Raw genomic sequence first — 17,276 nt, forward strand, 5'->3', positions numbered from 1 at the left:
GGCGGGGACGGAGCGCTGAGAAACCTTCAACTTTATTAACCCAGAACCACAATTAGTGCAACGGAACAGCAAAACAAGGCGAGGGAACCGGGAACTCCCGGTAACGGAAGGGGCATCGCCGGCCCTCGGCCCCGGCGTGTCGTATACCGACAAGAGGCACAAGCGGAGATCCCCGCGATTTGTCGGTCCGGCCTCCCGGAGGGCTCCGGATTGCACTCGGTGGTGGCACCGGGAGCCGCTCCGGTCACCGGGATGGGGTCACCGGGAGCGGGCGACTCAAGGGTGGCACCGGGAGCGGCTCCCGGTGGCACCGGGCACGGGGGTCCCGACACCATTCCCGGGGCAGGGACACACCGGGAAGTGTCACCGGCACGGTGTCACCGGGACGGGCCGGGCTCACCGGGCAGGCTGAGGCAGGACGGGGTCCCGGGGCTGTCACCGGGCTCCGGCGGGCTCGGGATGGAGGCGCAGCCGAGATTGTCCTGCCCGGGAAGAGCGGGATGAGCCCTTCCGGGAGGGGACACCGGGAGGGGACAAGGGGACACCGGGAGCAGCTCACCGGGGGCTCCTCCGGGGGCCCGGGCACGGCGTAGCCCAAACGCACCAGCTCCGCTCCAACGTCCAGGCTCTGCGGGGACACCGGAGTGGGACAGGGAATGGGGACAGGGGACACCGGAGTGGGACAGGGACAGGGGACACCGGAGTGGGGACAGGGAATGGGGACAGGGGACACTGGAGTGGGGACAGGGACAGGGGACAGGGGACACCGGAGTGGGGACAGGGACAGGGGACACCGGAGTGGGGACAGGGACAAGGGACACGGGAGTGGGGACAGGGAATGGCGGGAATTGCGGTGAGGGGACAGCTGGGGACACAGCTGGCTGTGGCACAGGGAGCACCAGGAACAGGGACACGCGTAGCCCAAACGCACCAGCTCCGCTCCAACGTCCAGGCTCCAGGGGACACCGGAGTGGGGACAGGGAATGGGGACAGGGGACACTGGAGTGGGGACAGGGACAGGGGACAGGGGACACCGGAGTGGGACAGGGAATGGCGGGAATTGCGGTGAGGGGACAGCTGGGGACACAGCTGGCTGTGGCACAGGGAGCACCAGGAACAGGGACACTTGGGGACAGCTGTGGGGACACTTGGGGACAGTTCTGGGGATGCTGGGGACACATGTGTCTGTGTCACTGGGAACACCAGGAATGGGGATACCTGGGGACAGCTGTGGGGACACTTGGGACAGTTCTGGTGACCCTGGGGACACGTTAGGACAGTTCTGGTGACCCTAGGGACAGTTGTGGTGACCCTGGGGACACTTGGGGACAGTTCTGGTGGCCCTGGGGACAGCTGTGGTGACCCTGGGGACACTTGGGGACAGCTGTGATGACCCTGGGGACAGCTGTGGTGGCCCTGGGGACAGCCGTGGTGACCCTGGTGGCCCTGGGGACAGTTCTGGTGACCCTGGGGACAGCTGTGGTGCCCCTGGGGACACTTGGGGACAGCTGTGATGACCCTGGGGACAGCTGTGGTGCCCCTGGGGACACTTGGGGACAGCTGTGATGACCCTGGGGACAGCTGTGGTGGCCCTGGGGACACCTGGGGATAGTTGTGGTGATTGGGGACAGCTCTGGTGACCCTGGGGACACTTGGGGACAGCTCTGGTGGCCCTGGCAGCCCTGGGGACAGTTCTGGTGACCCTGGGGACAGTTGTGATCACCCTGGGGACAGCTGTGGTGACCCTGGGGACAGCTGTGGTGACCCGAGGGACAGCTGGTGGCCCTGGGGACACTTGGGGACAGCTGTGGTGACCCTGGTGGCCCTGGGGACAGCTGTGGTAACCCTGGTGGCCCTGGGGACAGCCGTGGTGGCCCTGGGGACAGCTCTGGTGACCCTGGTGGCCCTGGCGGCCGCCGGCGCACCTGGCCGTGCCGCTGTGCGAAGAGGCGCAGGCGGGGCCGCGGGCAGGTCCTGGCAGGGCCGTAGCTGCAGATCCGCGCCACCAACGGGCACCACCGAGCGCAGCCCGTGAGCCGCTCGAACTCCTGCACGGCCGCCTCGGGCCACGTGCCACCTGTGGGGACACGGGGACAGTGACACAGGGACAGGGACACAGGGACAGGGACACAGGGACAGGGACAGCACAGCGCTCGAACTCCTGCACGGCCGCCTCGGGCCAGGTGCCACCTGTGGGGACATGGGGACATGACACAGGGACAGGGACAGCACAGCGCTCGAACTCCTGCACGGCCGCCTCGGGCCACGTGCCACCTGCGGGGACACGGGGACAGGGACACAGGGACAGGGACACAGGGACAGGGACACAGGGACAGGGACACAGGGACAGGGACACAGGGACAGGGACACAGGGACAGGGACACAGGGACAGGGACACAGGGACAGGGACACAGGGACAGGGACACAGGGACAGGGACACAGGGACAGGGACACAGGGACAGGGACACAGGGACAGGGACACAGGGACAGGGACACAGGGACAGGGACACAGGGACAGGGACACAGGGACAGGGACACAGGGACAGGGACACAGGGACAGGGACACAGGGACAGGGACACAGGGACAGGGACACAGGGACAGGGACACAGGGACAGGGACACAGGGACAGGGACAGGACAGCCGCTCGAACTCCTGCACGGCTGCCTCGGGCCACGAGCCACCTGCGGGGACACGGGGACATGGGGACAGTGACATGGGGACAGTGACACGGGGACAGGGGAGCTGCTCGAACTCCTGCAGGGCCGTCTCGGGCCACGTGCCACCTGCGGGGACATGGGGACATGGGGACAGTGACACGGGGACAGCACAGCTGCTCGAACTCCTGTAGGGCTGCCTGGGGCCACGAGCCACCTGCGGGGACACACTGGGGACAGGGGTGACACCAGGATACTGGACACACTGGGACTGCAGGACAGTGGTGACACCGAGACAGCGGTTACACACTGGGACACTGGTCACACCAGGACACACCAGGGACAACGGTGACATCAGGACACCAGACACACTAGGACAGCAGTGACATGGGTCATGTGCCACCCCAGGAGGGGACAGGGTCATGTGCCACCCCCAGCAGGTGACAGAGCCATGTCCTACCCCAGCAGTGACAGGGCCGTGTGCCACCCCCAGCAGTCACAGGGCTGTCCCACCCCAGCAGGTGACAGGGCCATGTCCCACCCCAGCAGTGCACACCAGGGACAACGGTGACATCAGGACACCAGACACACTAGGACAGCAGTGACATGGGTCATGTGCCACCCCCAGCAGGTGACAGAGCCATGTCCTACCCCAGCAGTGACAGGGCCGTGTGCCACCCCAGCAGTGACAGAGCTGTCCCTCCCCCAGCAGTGACAGGGCTGTGCCATCCCCCAGCAGTGACAGGGCTGTCCCTCCCCCAGCAGGTGACAGGGCTGTCCCGCCCCAGCAGTGACAGGGCTGGCCCTCCCCCAGCAGGTGACAGGGCTGTCCCGCCCCAGCAGTGACAGGGCTGGCCCTCCCCCAGCAGGTGACAGGGCTGTCCCGCCCCAGCAGTGACAGGGCCGTGTGCCACCCCAGTGGGTGACAGAGCCATGTCCCACCCCAGCAGGTGACAGGGCTGTCCCTCCCCGCTCACCGTTGGGGACAATCCCGGCCAGGCTGCACTCGATGGCCTGGAAGGGCAGGCTCAGGAAGTCGCTCCTGCAAGGACACGGTGAGGGCACTCCCTGGGGACAGCGCCATTATCCCAGGGGACGGGGACATCATCCCGGCAATGTCACCTCCCTGCCACACCTGAGGGCCCGCAGAGCCTCGGGGGGGGCCTGGCCGTTGTCCCCAAAGTCCACGTAGTACAGGTCCAGGTGGCCGTTGTCCAGCGTCCCCAGGACACGCGCCCGGTACCACTCGCCATCGTCCAGGTACGGAGCGGCCACGATGGCCCCGGCATGGACGGACGGGGGTGGCACCTGGGGACACGGGGACGGTCAGGGGACACGGGGGGGACGCGAGGGGACGGTGCAGGGGCAGCAGGGACAGGTGGTAAGGGACGTGGTGGGGACAGTGCTGGGATGGGAGGTTGTCCCCAAAGTCCACGTAGTACAGGTCCAGGTGGCCGTTGTCCAGCGTCCCCAGGACACGCGCCCGGTACCACTCGCCATCGTCCAGGTACGGAGCGGCCACGATGGCCCCGGCATGGACGGACGGGGGTGGCACCTGGGGACACGGGGACGGTCAGGGGACACGGGGGGGGACGCGAGGGGACGGTGCTGGGGCAGCAGGGACAGGTGGTAAGGGACGTGGTGGGGACAGTGCTGGGATGGGAGGGGACATGGGGACAGTCAGGGGGGACATGAGTGGCCCATCTCAGCACACGGCCCTGTCACATGGGACAGTGTTGGGACATGAGGGGACATGGGGACAGTCAGGGGGGACATGAGTGGCCCATCTCAGCACACGGCCCTGTCACATGGGACAGTGTTGGGACATGAGGGGACATGCGGACAGTGCTGGGACAGCAGGGGACGCGGGAGGGACATGAGGGGACGGTGCTGGGGCAGCAGGGACAGGGGGACAGGGGGTAAGGGAGGTGATGGGGACAGTGCTGGGACGGGAGGGGACATGGGAGTGACACGAGGGGACAGTGCTGAGACAGCAGGGATGTGGGGACAGTGCTGGGACAGGAGAGGACATGGGGACAGTGCTGGGACAGGAGGGGGACATGGGAGGGACACGAGGGGACAGTGCTGGGATAGGAGGGGACATGGGGACAGGGGGTAAGGGATATGGTGGGGACAGTGCTGAGACAGCAGGGACATGGGATGGGGGTAAGGGACACGGTGGGGACAGTGCTGGGGCAGCAGGGACATGGAGACAATCAGGGGACACGGGAGGGACACAAGGGGACAGTGCTGGGACAGCAGGGACATGGGGACAGGGGGTAAGGGACATGGTGGGGACAGTGCTGGGACAGTCAGGGGACACGGGAGGGACACAAGGGGACAGTGCTGGGACAGCAGGGACATGGGGACAGGGGGTAAGGGATATGGTGGGGACAGTCCTGAGACAGCAGGGACATGGGATGGGGGGAAGGGACACGGTGGGGACAGTGCTGGGGCAGCAGGGACATGGAGACAATCAGGGGACCCGGGAGGGACACAAGGGGACAGTGCTGGGACAGTCAGGGGACACGGGAGGGACATGAGGGGACAATGTTGGGATGGGAGGGGACATGGAGACAGTCAGGGGGGTATCATGGGACAGTGCTGGGACAGGAGGGGACACAGGATGGGGAGGGGGACACAGGATAGGGGACAGCGCTGGGACATAGTGGGGACAGGGTGGGGGACAATGCTGGGACACCAGGGGACACTGAGGGGACACTGAGGGGACACAGGGGACAGCAGGGACTCACGGGGGGGCTGCTCTGGTAGAATTGCCCTACCTTGGCCACGAACTTGCCCAGTGTTGGGACACAGATGGGACACAAGAGGGGACACAAATGGGACAGAGGGGACACTGGGAGGACACAGGTGACACCGAGGGGACACAGGGGACTCACGGGGGGGCTGCTCTGGTAGAAGTGGCCCATCTCAGCTGTCAGTTTGTCCAGCTGCAGGCTGCGAGTGCCCAGCAGTTGGATCCAGAAGTGCCCGGGGCTCTCGGCCGCCGACACGTAAACGTCCAGGTGCTCGTCAGCAGGGAAGCTGAAATCCGGGCTGGGCACTGTGGGAGCCCCCAGAGCGGGGAAATCCACTGAGATCTACCTCAAATCCACAGAAATCTACCCAAAATGCACTGAAATCCACCCAAAATCCACTGAGATCTACCTCAAATCCACAGAAATCTACCCAAAATGCACTGAAATCCACCCAAAATCCACTGAGATCTACCTCAAATCCACAGAAATCTACCCAAAATGCACTGAAATCCACTGTAATCTACCCAAAATCCACCCAAAATCCACTGAAATCTACTCCAAATCCACTGAAATCCACCCCAAAGCCACTGAAATCTCCCCAAAATCCACTGAAATCTACCCAAAATGCACTGAAATCCACCCAAAATCCACTGAGATCTACCTCAAATCCACAGAAATCTACCCAAAATGCACTGAAATCCACTGTAATCTACCCAAAATCCACCCAAAATCCACTGAAATCTACCCAAAATGCACTGAAATCCACCCAAAATCCACCTGAAATCCACTGAAATCTACCCAAAATCCACCCCAAATACACTGAAATCTACCCCAAATCCACTGAAATCCATCCAAAATGCACTGAAATCCACCCGAAATGCACTGAAATCCACACAAAATCCACTGAGATCTACCTCAAATCCACAGAAATCTACCCAAAATGCACTGAAATCCACTGTAATCTACCCAAAATCCACCCAAAATCCACTGAAATCTACTCCAAATCCACTGAAATCCACCCCAAAGCCACTGAAATCTACCCAAAATCCACTGAAATCTACCCAAAATGCACTGAAATCCACCCAAAATCCACCTGAAATCCACTGAAATCTACCCAAAATCCACCCCAAATACACTGAAATCTACCCCAAATCCACTGAAATCCATCCAAAATGCACTGAAATCCACCCAAAATGCACTGAAATCCACACAAAATCCACTGAGATCTACCTCAAATCCACTGAAATCCACCCCAAAGCCACTGAAATCTACCCAAAATCCACCCAAAAGCCACTGAAATCCACCTGAAATCCACCCAAAATCCACTGGAATCTACCCAAAATCCACCTGAAATCTACCCAAAAGCCACTGAAATCTACCTGAAATCTACCCAAATCCACCCCAAATCCACTGAAATCTACCCCAAATCCACCGAGATCTACCTGAAATCTACCCCGAAACCACCTGAAATCCCACCAGGACAGCCACGGCATGTTGGAACCCCGAAATCAGTGAAATCCACTGAAACCCACCCCAAATCCCTTCAAAACCCACCCAAAACACCACTGGGACATCCACGGCCCAGGGGAACCTTGAAACCCCACCAAACCCTCCCCAGATCCCGAAATTCCCAGGAAATCCATCCCCACCCGCGGCTCCCAGCGGGAACCACCCCAGCGCCGCTCTCACCCTCGAACTTGGCCACGGGCGGCTCCTCGCTGCCATCCCCGGGCTCCGCGCCCGTCTCCGTCCCCGCCGCCGTTTCCGTGCCGGCCGCCGGTGCCCAATCCACATCCCAGCACTCCTGCCAACCGCCGGGGCTCCCGGGAGGAGCGGCGGGCGGTGCCGGCGGCTCCCGGCGGCTGCCCAGGGGCTGCTTCCGCGGGCACCGCGCGGCCGCCGCCTGCGCCAGCTCCCGGCGGAACGCTTTGTCCTCCGACAGCTTCTCCATGATCAGCTTCTGCCGGCGGCACCGGGTGAGGATGAGGAGGCTCCCGGGGTGGGTTAAACCGGGCTCAAGGCGGGGGTTAAGCCCAGCTCACCTTGGCCGCCTCCACCTCTTTGCGCGTCCCCAGCAGGCGGATGATGCGCAGCGGGGCCAGGCTGGCGTCGGGCTCGTGGCCGCACTCCACGCGAGCCCCCGAGCTCCGGCAGATGGCCCGGACCGTCTCCCCGCCGCGGCCTGAGGGCACCGGAGCGTCCCGGAGGGGAACCGGGGGGCGTGAGCAGCGGGGAGAGGGGGTTCGGGGGGGGTTCTCAAAGGGAGTGAGGGCTGGGGGAGGGAAGGGAGTTTGGGAATGGGGTTGCACCGGGATTTGGGGGGGTCCCTGTGGCTATGGAAGGTTCCCTGCAGGTTTTGGGGTGCCCCGTACCGATGATCCTGCCCATGGCCCGCTGGGGCACATGGAGCTGTTCAATACCCTGGGATTTGGGGTTCCCCAAGGATCTGGGGGGTCCCAGGGGCTATGGAAGGTTCCCTGCAGGTTTTGGGGTGCCCTGTACCGATGATCCTGCCCACAGCCTGTTCACTGCTGGGGAACACACAGTGTTCCCAGGTGCTTGGTACTCTGGGATTTGGGGTTCCCCAAGGATTTGGGGTGTCCCAGTGACTATGGAGGGTTCCCCCTGGGTTTTGGGGTGCCCCGTACCGATGATCCTGCCCACGGCCCGCTGGGGCACATGGAGCTGTTCAGCACACTGGGATTTGGGGTTCCCTTGGGATTTGGGGGGTCCCAGGGGCTATGGAAGGTTCCCTGCAGGTTTTGGGGTGCCCTGTACCGATGATCCTGCCCACAGCCTGTTCACTGCTGGGGAACACACAGGTGCTTGGTACCCTGGGGTTTGGGGTTCCCTTGGGATTTGGGGGGGTCCCAGGGGCTATGGAAGGTTCCCAGCAGGATTTGGGGATACATAAGGATCCTCCCCAATTTTGGGGTGCCCCGTACCAATGATTCAGCCCAAGGCCCACTGGGGCACATGGAGCTGTTCAATACCCTGGGATTTGGGTTCCCTGGGGATTTGGGGTGCCCCATGAGGTACAGAACGTTCCCCCCGGGTTTTGGGGTGTCCCGTACCAATGATCCTGCCCACGGCCCGCTGGGGCACGCGCAGCTGCTCGGCCACGGGCGCGCTGTCGGCCACGATGCGCAGCACGGCCGCCCTGGCCCGGCACACCTGGCCCGGCGAGCCCGAGATCTGCACCAGGGACTGCCCCCCTTCCTCCTCCTCCTCCTCCTCCTCCACTTCGATCTGGGCTCCCGACTCCTGCCTCAGCTGCGGGACAGCGGGGATGCGGCATTCCCGGTGCTCCCGGTGCTCCCAGAGTTCCCAGTGCTCCCAGTGTTTCCAGTGCTCCCAGTCCCTCCCAGCACCCCGGTACTCCCAGTTCCCCCAGTGCTCCCAGTTCCCCCAGTGCTCCTGGTACTCCAGGTGTTTCCCTGTTCCCCCAGTGCCCCCAGTTCCACCAGTTCCCCCAGCATGTCCCGTTTCTTCCAGTCCTTCCCAGTTCCCCCCGTTCCCCCAGCACACCCGGTGCTTCTGGTGCTTCTATTGCTTCCAGTTCCCTCAGTTCCCCCAGTGTTCCCAGTTCCCCCAGTGTTCCCAGTTCCCCAGCACCCCCAGTTCTCCCAGTTCCCTCAGCACCCCCAGTTCCCCCAGTTCCCCAGCACCCCCAGTTCCCCCAGTTCCCCAGCACCCCCAGTTCCCCAGCTGCCCCACCTGGTTGATGGTGGCTCCCCGGCGGCCGATCAGCGCTTTCAGGGCCGTGCGGGGCACCCTGAGCCCCACCTCCAGCCCCTCGTCTGCCACCAGCGTCACCTGCGCCTCTGAGGGGACAGCGGGGACACGGCTGGGTCCCGGGGGGGCACGGAGGGGCCGGGACCCCTCCAAGGGGGCTCTGCTTCCCAGGGGCTCCCCAAAGTGTCCCCAAAGTGTCCCCAAAGGGTCCCAAAGGTGTCCCCAAAGGGACAGGAAGGGACTGGGACCCCTCCCAGGGGGGTTACAAACAGGGAACAGAGAATTCCCGGCGGGAAAAGGGACTCCAAGGGGGCTCCGCTTCCAAGGGGGTCCCCAAAGCGTCCCCAAAGTGTCCCTAGGGTGTTCCCAAAGTGTCCCCAGGGGGTCCCCAAAGTGTCCCCAGGGGGTCCCCAAAGTGTCCCCAGGGGGTCCCCAAAGGATCCCAAAGGGACAGGGACCTCCCTGGGGACCTCACAAGGGAATTTGCAGTGGGAAAAGTGACTCCAAGGGACCCCCACTTCCCATTGGGGTCCCCAAAGTGTCCTGTCCCCAAAGGGACAGGAAGGGACTGGGACCCCTCCCAGGGGGGTTACAAACAGGGAACAGAGAATTCCCGGCGGGAAAAGGGACTCCAAGGGGGCTCCGCTTCCAAGGGGGTCCCCAAAGCGTCCCCAAAGTGTCCCTAGGGTGTTCCCAAAGTGTCCCCAGGGTGTCCCCAAAGTGTCCCCAGGGTGTCCCCAAAGTGTCCCCAGGGTGTCCCCAAAGTGTCCCCAGGGTGTCCCCAAAGTGTCCCCAGGGTGTCCCCAAAGGGTCCCAAAGGGACAGGGACCTCCCTGGAGACCTCACAAGGGAATTCCCAGCGGGAAAAGTGACTCCAAGGGACCCCCACTTCCCATTCGGGTCCCCAAAGTGTCCCCAAAGTTTCGCCAAGGTGTCCCCAGAGGGCTCCCAAGGTGTTCCTGAGGGGTCCCCAGAGTGTCCCCAAGGTGTCCCCAGAGGGTCACAAAGGGACAGGAACCTCGCTGGAGACTTCACAAGGGAATTCCCAGCGGGAAAAGTGACTCCAAGGGACCCCCGCTTCCTAGGGAGTCCCCAAAGTGTCCCCAAGGTGTCTCCAGGGTGTCCCCAAACGGTCCCCAAAGAGTCCCAAAGGGACAGGGACCTCCCTGGGGAGCTCACAAGGGAATTCCCAGCGGGAAGAAGTGACTCCAAGGGGCCCCCACTTCCTAGGGAGTCCCCAAAGTGTCCCCAAAGTGTCCCCAGAGGATTCCCAAGGTGTCCCTGAAGGGTCCCCAGGGTGTCCCCAAGGTGTCCCCAGGGTGTCCCCAAGGTGGCCCCAGAGGGTCACAAAGGGACAGGGAGGTCACAAGGGAATTCCCTGAGCGAAAAGTGACTCCAAAAACCTCCCCTTCCCCAAAGTGTCCCCAGAGGGTCCCCAAAGGGTCCCCAGAGGGTCCCCAGGGTGTCCCCAAAGTGTCCCCAGGGTGTCCCCAAAGGGTTCCAAAGGGACAGGGACCTCCCTGAGGAGCTCACAAGGGAATTCCCTGGGGGAAAAGCGACTCCCGCAGGCTCCCCCTGCCCGCGGGAGCTCCCGGGGGTACCGGGGGGGCGAGGCCAGGCCCCGGTGCGGGACCCGCACCCACCTCGGTTCTCCCGGTAGCGCCGGTACAGGAGGTAGAGCACGGTGGCCGCGGCCGGGACGCCCAGGAGCAGGGCGGTTTTCTGCAGGCTGCTCAGGCTGTGCACGGAGCCGCGTCCCGCCATCGCCGCCTGCGGACGGGGCTCACCGCGCCGTTACCGGGGCTTTACCGGGGGTTACCGAGAGACCACCGGCAGCTCCCGGTGGGGCCGGGCCGCGCTGCGTCCCCCACCGCGGGGACTCCCCGGCCGTCCCCCCCCACCCGTGCCCTCACGGCGGGCTCGGCTCAGGTGCAGGCCCCGGGCCCGGTGCAGCGGCAGCGGAGCCCCCGCAGCCACCGCGGCCGCGCCCCCCGGTGGTCTCACGGTACCTGCAGGTGCCGGGACCGCCCCTCGGCCCAGTAGCGGCGCTGGCTCGGCCCGGCCCGACCACAAGAAGCCCCGGTTCGGGCCCGGCCCCGGTTCGGGCCCGGTGTGGCCCCGGTGCCGCCACCGCCTCCCGCGCCCCGCCGCTGGCCCCGCCTCCTCCCGCCCTCCACCAATCACATCGCGGCTCCTCCCCTCCCAGCCAATCACAGCGCAGCCCGCACAGATCCCACCCAATCACGGCTTGCGGAGCAGCGGCCAATCCCCGCGAGACCTCCCACAGGCGGGGGCGGGAAATAACGGGAATAAAGCAGCCAATCAACTGCGAGTAGAGGGAGGCGAACCAATCAGAGAGCCAGAAAATACGAATGCCCGCCTTCTAGTTTGAGTGACAGGCACAGAAGCCTATGGGCGCTCGGAGCGCTGCGCGGGGCGGGCTCTAATGCCGCTCCGGGTGTCCCCGCGTGTCCCCCGTGACGGAGCCCACGGACACACCGGCGCTCCCCAAAAACGCCTTTATTCCCCTCCAACGCCGCCCCACCGAGCCCCGCCAACGCGTGGGGACCGTGCGACAGCTCGCGGGGCACGGGGACAGCGGGCACCCACGGGGACCGGGCACCCACGGGGGACAGCCCCGCCAGGTGCCGGGGCCCCGTGGGTGGCGGGTCCCCTCCAGGTGCCGCATTCCCGGCAGGTGCCGGGGTGGGAGCACCCCCAGTTGTGCTCAGGTGCAGGGGCGGTCCCGGTGATCCCGGTAATGCCGGGGGTCCCGGTGATCCCGGTAATACCGGCGATCCCGGTGATCCCGGCGGTCCCGATGTCGCGCTCAGCAGGGTCACGGATGCTCCCGGTGGTCCCCGGGCGGCGCTCAGCGGGTCCCTGCGGGGCCATCGGCGGGGTCGGGGGCGAAGAGCTCCCGGTAGAGCGGGGGGAAGGCGGCCGAGACCCCCGCGGGGTGCAGGCGGCGGAAAGCCTGGACCTGCTCCAGGTGCTGCGAGCACAGAGCGCGGAACCGGCCCGGGGCGGGCAGCTGCGGGGACACGGCGGGGACACGGCTGTCACCGAGGGGACACGGCGGGGACACCCAGGGACACGCGTGGGGACACGGCTGTTACCGCGGGGACACCGAGGACACGCGTGGGGACACGGCTGTCACCGCGGGGACACCCAGAGACACGCGTGGGGACACGGCTGTCACCTGGGGGACACCCAAGAACACGCGTGGGGACACGGCTGTCACGGCGGGGACACACAGGGGGACACCCAGGGACACGCGTGGGGACACGGCTGTCACCACACTGACACGGCTGTCACCGCGGGGACACACACGGGGACACGGCTGGGACACCGAGGACACGCGGGGACACGGCTGTCACCACACGGACACGGCTGCGACACCGCGGGGACACACGGGGGGGACACGCGTGACACACGCGCGGGGAACCCCCCGAGCCAGGGTCACCCCAATGTCCCCAAACCCCGCCCTGCCCCCTCCCCCCTCCATGCCCAAGGACCCCCAGGGACACCCCCGACCCCCGTGTCCCCTCCCGGTGTCCCGGTGTCCCCACCCGTGCCAGGAGCCCCTCGCGGCGGGTCCGGCGCAGCAGGAGCCGGAAGGCGACATCGAGCTGTCCCTGCAGCCGCGCCACCCGCGGGCGGTCCTGCAGCCACGGCCGGCCTGGGGACAGCGACACGGCGTGGGGACAGGGGTGTGGGGACAGGGACACGGCGTGGGGACACGGACAGGGGCCTGGGGACAGGGATACAGCGTGGGGACAGGGACACGGCCTGGGGACAGCGACACGGCGTGGGGACACGGACATGGCGTGGGGACTCGGACAGGGTGTGGGGACAGGGACACGGCATGGGGACAGGGGTGTGGGGACAGGGACACGGTGTGGGGACAGGGACACGGTGTGGGGACACGGACAGGGCATGGGGACAGGGACAGGGGTGTGGGGACACAGGTGTGGGGACAGGGACAGGGCATGGGGACACGGACACGGCGTGGGGACAGGGGTGTGGGGACAGGGACACGGCGTGGGGACAGTGACAGGGCATGGGGACATGGACAGGGGCGTGGGGACAGGGACAGGGCGTGGGGACAGGGACACGGCGTGGGGACAGGGACAGGGGCGTAGGGACAGGGGCACGAGCGTGGGAATACCTTGGGGACACTGTGGGGGACACCTTGGGGACACCCCGCCGCCCACCGCGCTCAGGGACAAACCCCGTTTGAGGTTTGGGGAGGGACACGGGGCGGGGACCACGGAGCGGGACAAGGGGTGGGGACGCCGGGGGGACACTCGGGGACATTTGGGGACAGGGCTGACCGGCGTTGAGCAGCAGCAGCGCGCTCAGCAGCGCCAGCTCGCTCTCGGAGCAGCGCAGCGCGCTCAGCCCCCGCGCGAAGTCAAAGACGGACGCGACGAGCTCGGGACACCCTGGGGACAGCCCGGCGTCACCGCTGTCCCCAAGTGTCCCCCGAGCGTCCCCCGGCCGTGTCGCCGCCCTACCCAGCGAGCGGAAGAGCTCGGGCCCCGCCAGTTTGCCCTCGAACAGGACCGTGCCGGTGGCGACGTCCAAGGCGCGACACATCCGGAGCAGGACAACCTCCATGGCACCTGGCACCGCGGCAGGCGACAGCGCTGCTGGCACCGGCGACACCGCCACCGCATCCACGGGGTGCGGAGGGGACGCCGCGGTGGTGGCCCCGGGCGGTGTCACCTCGGCAGGGAGGATGGGGGGGATTTTGGGGACTGTCACCTCCCCGTGGGACACGCGGGGTTGTCACCTCCCCAGGGAGGATGGGGGGGATTTTGGGGACTGTCACCTCCCCGTGGGACACGCGGGGTTGTCACCTCCCCAGGGAGGATGGGGGGGATTTTGGGGACTGTCACCTCCCCGTGGGACACGCGGGGTTGTCACCTCCCCAGGGAGGATGGGGGGGATTTTGGGGACTGTCACCGCCCCGTGGGACACGCGGGATTGTCACAAGGGGACAGGGTGTCCCTAGAGCTGGAGACAAGGAGATGGGATAGCCCTGGGGCTGGGGACAAGGGGACAGAGTGTCCCTAGGGCTGGGGACAATGTCACAAGGCGACAGGGTGGCCCTTGGGCTGGTGACAATGTGATGGGGTGTCCCTGGGGCTGGGGACAGTGACATGTCGTGGCCCTGGGGCTGGGGACAAGGGGACAGAGTGTCCTTAGGGCTGGGGACAATGTGATGGGGTGACCCTGGGGCTGGGGACAAGAGCACAGGGTGGCCCTGGGGCTGGGGACAAGGGGTCACAGTGTCCCTGGGGCTGGTGACAAGGGGCCGGGGCGTCCCTGTGAGTGTGCACCAGGGCCCGGGGTGGCCCTGGGCTGGTGACAGTGACACGGGGACGCGGTGGCCGTACCCGCCTTGAGCAGGACGATCTGGTCGTGCTGGCTGAGCTGCAGGAAGCCGCGCAGGCGCTTGGCGAACTCCACCACGCGCTCGATGGCCTCGGTGACACGGCGGGCACAGCGCTGCCACATCTCCGCCGTGGGCTGCGAGAGCGGCTGTCACCCCCGCGCCACCGCTGGGGACAGCCGCGCCACCCCTGGGGACAGCCGCGTCCCCCGCCCGGCCCGCACCTGGCTCTGGTAGGCGCGGATCTCCTCGGGGCTGAAGGTGACCCAGTGGTGGCCCTGGAGGTCCTCGGCGCGGGGGTGGCACGTGGCGCGGTGTGACAGCAGGACACTCTGTGTCAGGAGCTCTGAGGGGACAGAGGTGACACGGTGTGACAGCAGGACACTGGGTCAGGAGCTCTGAGGGGACAGGAGTGACACGGTGTGACAGCAGGACACTGGGGTGGCGCGGTGTGACAGCAGGACACTGCGTCAGCAGCTCTGAGGGGACAGGGGTGGCTGCGAGAGCGGCTGTCACCCCCGCGCCACCGCTGGGGACAGCCGCGCCACCCCTGGGGACAGCCGCGTCCCCCGCCCGGCCCGCACCTGGCTCTGGTAGGCGCGGATCTCCTCGGGGCTGAAGGTGACCCAGTGGTGGCCCTGGAGGTCCTCGGCGCGGGGGTGGCACGTGGCGCGGTGTGACAGCAGGACACTCTGTGTCAGGAGCTCTGAGGGGACAGGGGTGGCACGGTGTGACAGCAGGACACTGGGGTGGCGCGGTGTGACAGCAGGACACTGCGTCAGCAGCTCTGAGGGGACAGGGGTGGCACGGTGTGACAGCAGGACACTGGGGTGGCACGGTGTGACAGCAGGACACTGCGTCAGCAGCTCTGAGGGGACATGCAGGGCTTGGGGACAGGCGTGGGGACAGGGAGGGTGGCCCGGTGTGTGGCCTTGGTGGGTAAGGAGTCACCAGCGTGGTGGCATCCACGGGTGACAGAGCCGGTGCCACCACCATGGAGCATCACAGGTGACATCCCGAGGTGTCACCAGCCGTGCCCGAACAGGTGACACCGCCGGCCCCACAGGTGACACCGCCAGCCCCGCAGGTGACATTGCTAGCCCCGCAGGTGACGCTGACAGCCCCGCAGGTGACACCGCCAGCCCCGCAGGTGACACTGCCAGCCCCGCAGGTGACAGTCCCCAGGGCCACTCACCGATCTCCAGGCCCGCGGGTGACTCCGGGACGCCGCCGGTACCGGGCTGAGGGATCGGCCCCGTCGCCGCTGTCCCCGCTGTCCCCGCCCTGTCCCCGTCCTGTCCCCGCCTTGTCGCCTCCTCCGCGGGCCACGCCCTGCTGGGACAGCCCGCGGCGACAGCGGGGGACAGCGGGGGACAGCGCCCCGCCGGGGGGGGCTGCGGTGGCCCCGGGGCCGGCCGTTCCTGCTCCCGCTTTTCCAATTTTCCCCATTTCCCCCGATTTTCCCGGTTTTCCGGCTGTTCCCGGTGCTCCAGCTGTTCCAGCTGTTCCCGGTGTTGTTCCCGGTGTTGTTCCCGGTTTTTCTCCCGCTTTTCCAGCTGTTCCCGCACCTCGGCCTGGAGCCGGTCCCGCTGCTTCTTGGACATGCGGCCGAACTTGACGGCTGCGGGGACAGCGGGTGACACCGGAGTGCCACACGCGCGCGGGGACACCTCGGGCTGTCCCCGGGGCGGTGACAGGTGGCGCCGGGGTGGGGACAGGGGTCCTCAGGGAGGGGGCGGGGGGCTGCAGCTTTGGGGGACAGGTGTCCCCAAATGCGGGGACACCAGGGGCGGGGACAGCTGTCCCCAGGGGCACAGGATGGTGTCCCCAGGGGTCCCAGATGTCCCCAGGGGTTCCAGATGTCCCCAGGGGCACAGGGCAGTGTCCCCAGGGGTTCCAGCTGTCCCCAGGGTAACAGACTGATGTCCCCAGGGGCACTGGGCGGTGTCCCCAGGGGACAGGGACAGTCCCCGGTGTCCCCAGGGGTTCCAGATGTCCCCAGGGGTTCCAGATGTCCCCAGGGGTTCCAGCTGTCCCCAGGGTCACAAGGCGATGTCCCCAGGGGACAGGGACAGTCCCCGGTGTCCCCAGGGACAGTCCCCGGTGTCCCCAGCGGTTCCAGATGTCACCAGGGGGGTCCAGATGTCCCCAGGGGCACAGGGCGCTGTCCCCAGGGACAGTCCCCGGTGTCCCCGCCCCCGATGGCGGTGTGCCCGCGCTGTCCCCGCGGTGTCCCCGCGGTGTCCCCGTGCCACACACCGTCGCGGGACATTCCGAGGCGCAGGCACTTCTGCAGGCGGCAGTGCTGGCAGCGCGTGCGGGTGGCGCGGTCGATGTCGCAGCGCTGCCCGCGGTGACACGCCAGGCTCGGCCCGCGCCGCTCGCTGCGCCGGAAGAAGCCCTGGGGTGGCACCGTGTCACACGTGTCACCAGCGTCACCCGTGTCACCCCACGGCACCATGTCCCCCTGTCCCAATGTCCCCATATCCCGCATGTCCCCCTGTCCCAATGTCCCCCTGTCCCAATGTCCCCCCATGTCCCCCTGTCCCAATCATGTCCCCAAGTCCCCCTCACATCCCCCTTGTCCCCATGTCCCCCCCCTTGTCCCCATGTCCGCATATCCTCATGTCCCCCCTTGCCCCTATATCCCCATGTCCCCCCTTGTCCCCAAATCCCCATGTCCCCAATGTCCCATGTCCCCCTTTATCCCCCACATGTCCGCATGT

The 17,276-nt window shown here is 66.3% G+C and overlaps 2 protein-coding genes across 2 annotated transcripts; both read right to left on the reverse strand.

Moving 5' to 3' along the window:
- Positions 1-25: 25 nt before the first annotated feature.
- Positions 26-11,307, reverse strand: TDRKH (tudor and KH domain containing). Its single transcript, XM_041409662.1, has 11 exons — positions 10,793-11,307; positions 9,132-9,238; positions 8,489-8,687; positions 7,457-7,596; positions 7,104-7,374; positions 5,532-5,719; positions 3,791-3,963; positions 3,633-3,697; positions 1,926-2,077; positions 560-628; positions 26-482 (listed from the first exon to the last, which is right to left on the reverse strand). Exons 1-11 carry the CDS (start codon positions 10,911-10,913, stop codon positions 378-380), a joined length of 1,590 nt encoding a protein of 529 aa, XP_041265596.1. The 5' UTR covers positions 10,914-11,307; the 3' UTR covers positions 26-377.
- Positions 11,308-11,882: 575 nt separating this feature from the next.
- Positions 11,883-17,051, reverse strand: RORC (RAR related orphan receptor C). The gene is made up of 8 exons (XM_041409661.1): positions 16,810-17,051; positions 15,746-16,171; positions 15,135-15,256; positions 14,555-14,687; positions 13,670-13,777; positions 13,487-13,597; positions 12,722-12,831; positions 11,883-12,183 (listed from the first exon to the last, which is right to left on the reverse strand). Exons 1-8 carry the CDS (start codon positions 17,042-17,044, stop codon positions 12,022-12,024), a joined length of 1,407 nt encoding a protein of 468 aa, XP_041265595.1. The 5' UTR covers positions 17,045-17,051; the 3' UTR covers positions 11,883-12,021.
- Between the last annotated feature and the right edge of the window lie 225 nt (positions 17,052-17,276).

Source organism: Onychostruthus taczanowskii, unplaced genomic scaffold (genome assembly GCF_017590055.1).
Source record: "Onychostruthus taczanowskii isolate IOZ18803 unplaced genomic scaffold, ASM1759005v1 scaffold304, whole genome shotgun sequence".
Classification (NCBI taxonomy): Eukaryota; Metazoa; Chordata; class Aves; order Passeriformes; family Passeridae; genus Onychostruthus; species Onychostruthus taczanowskii.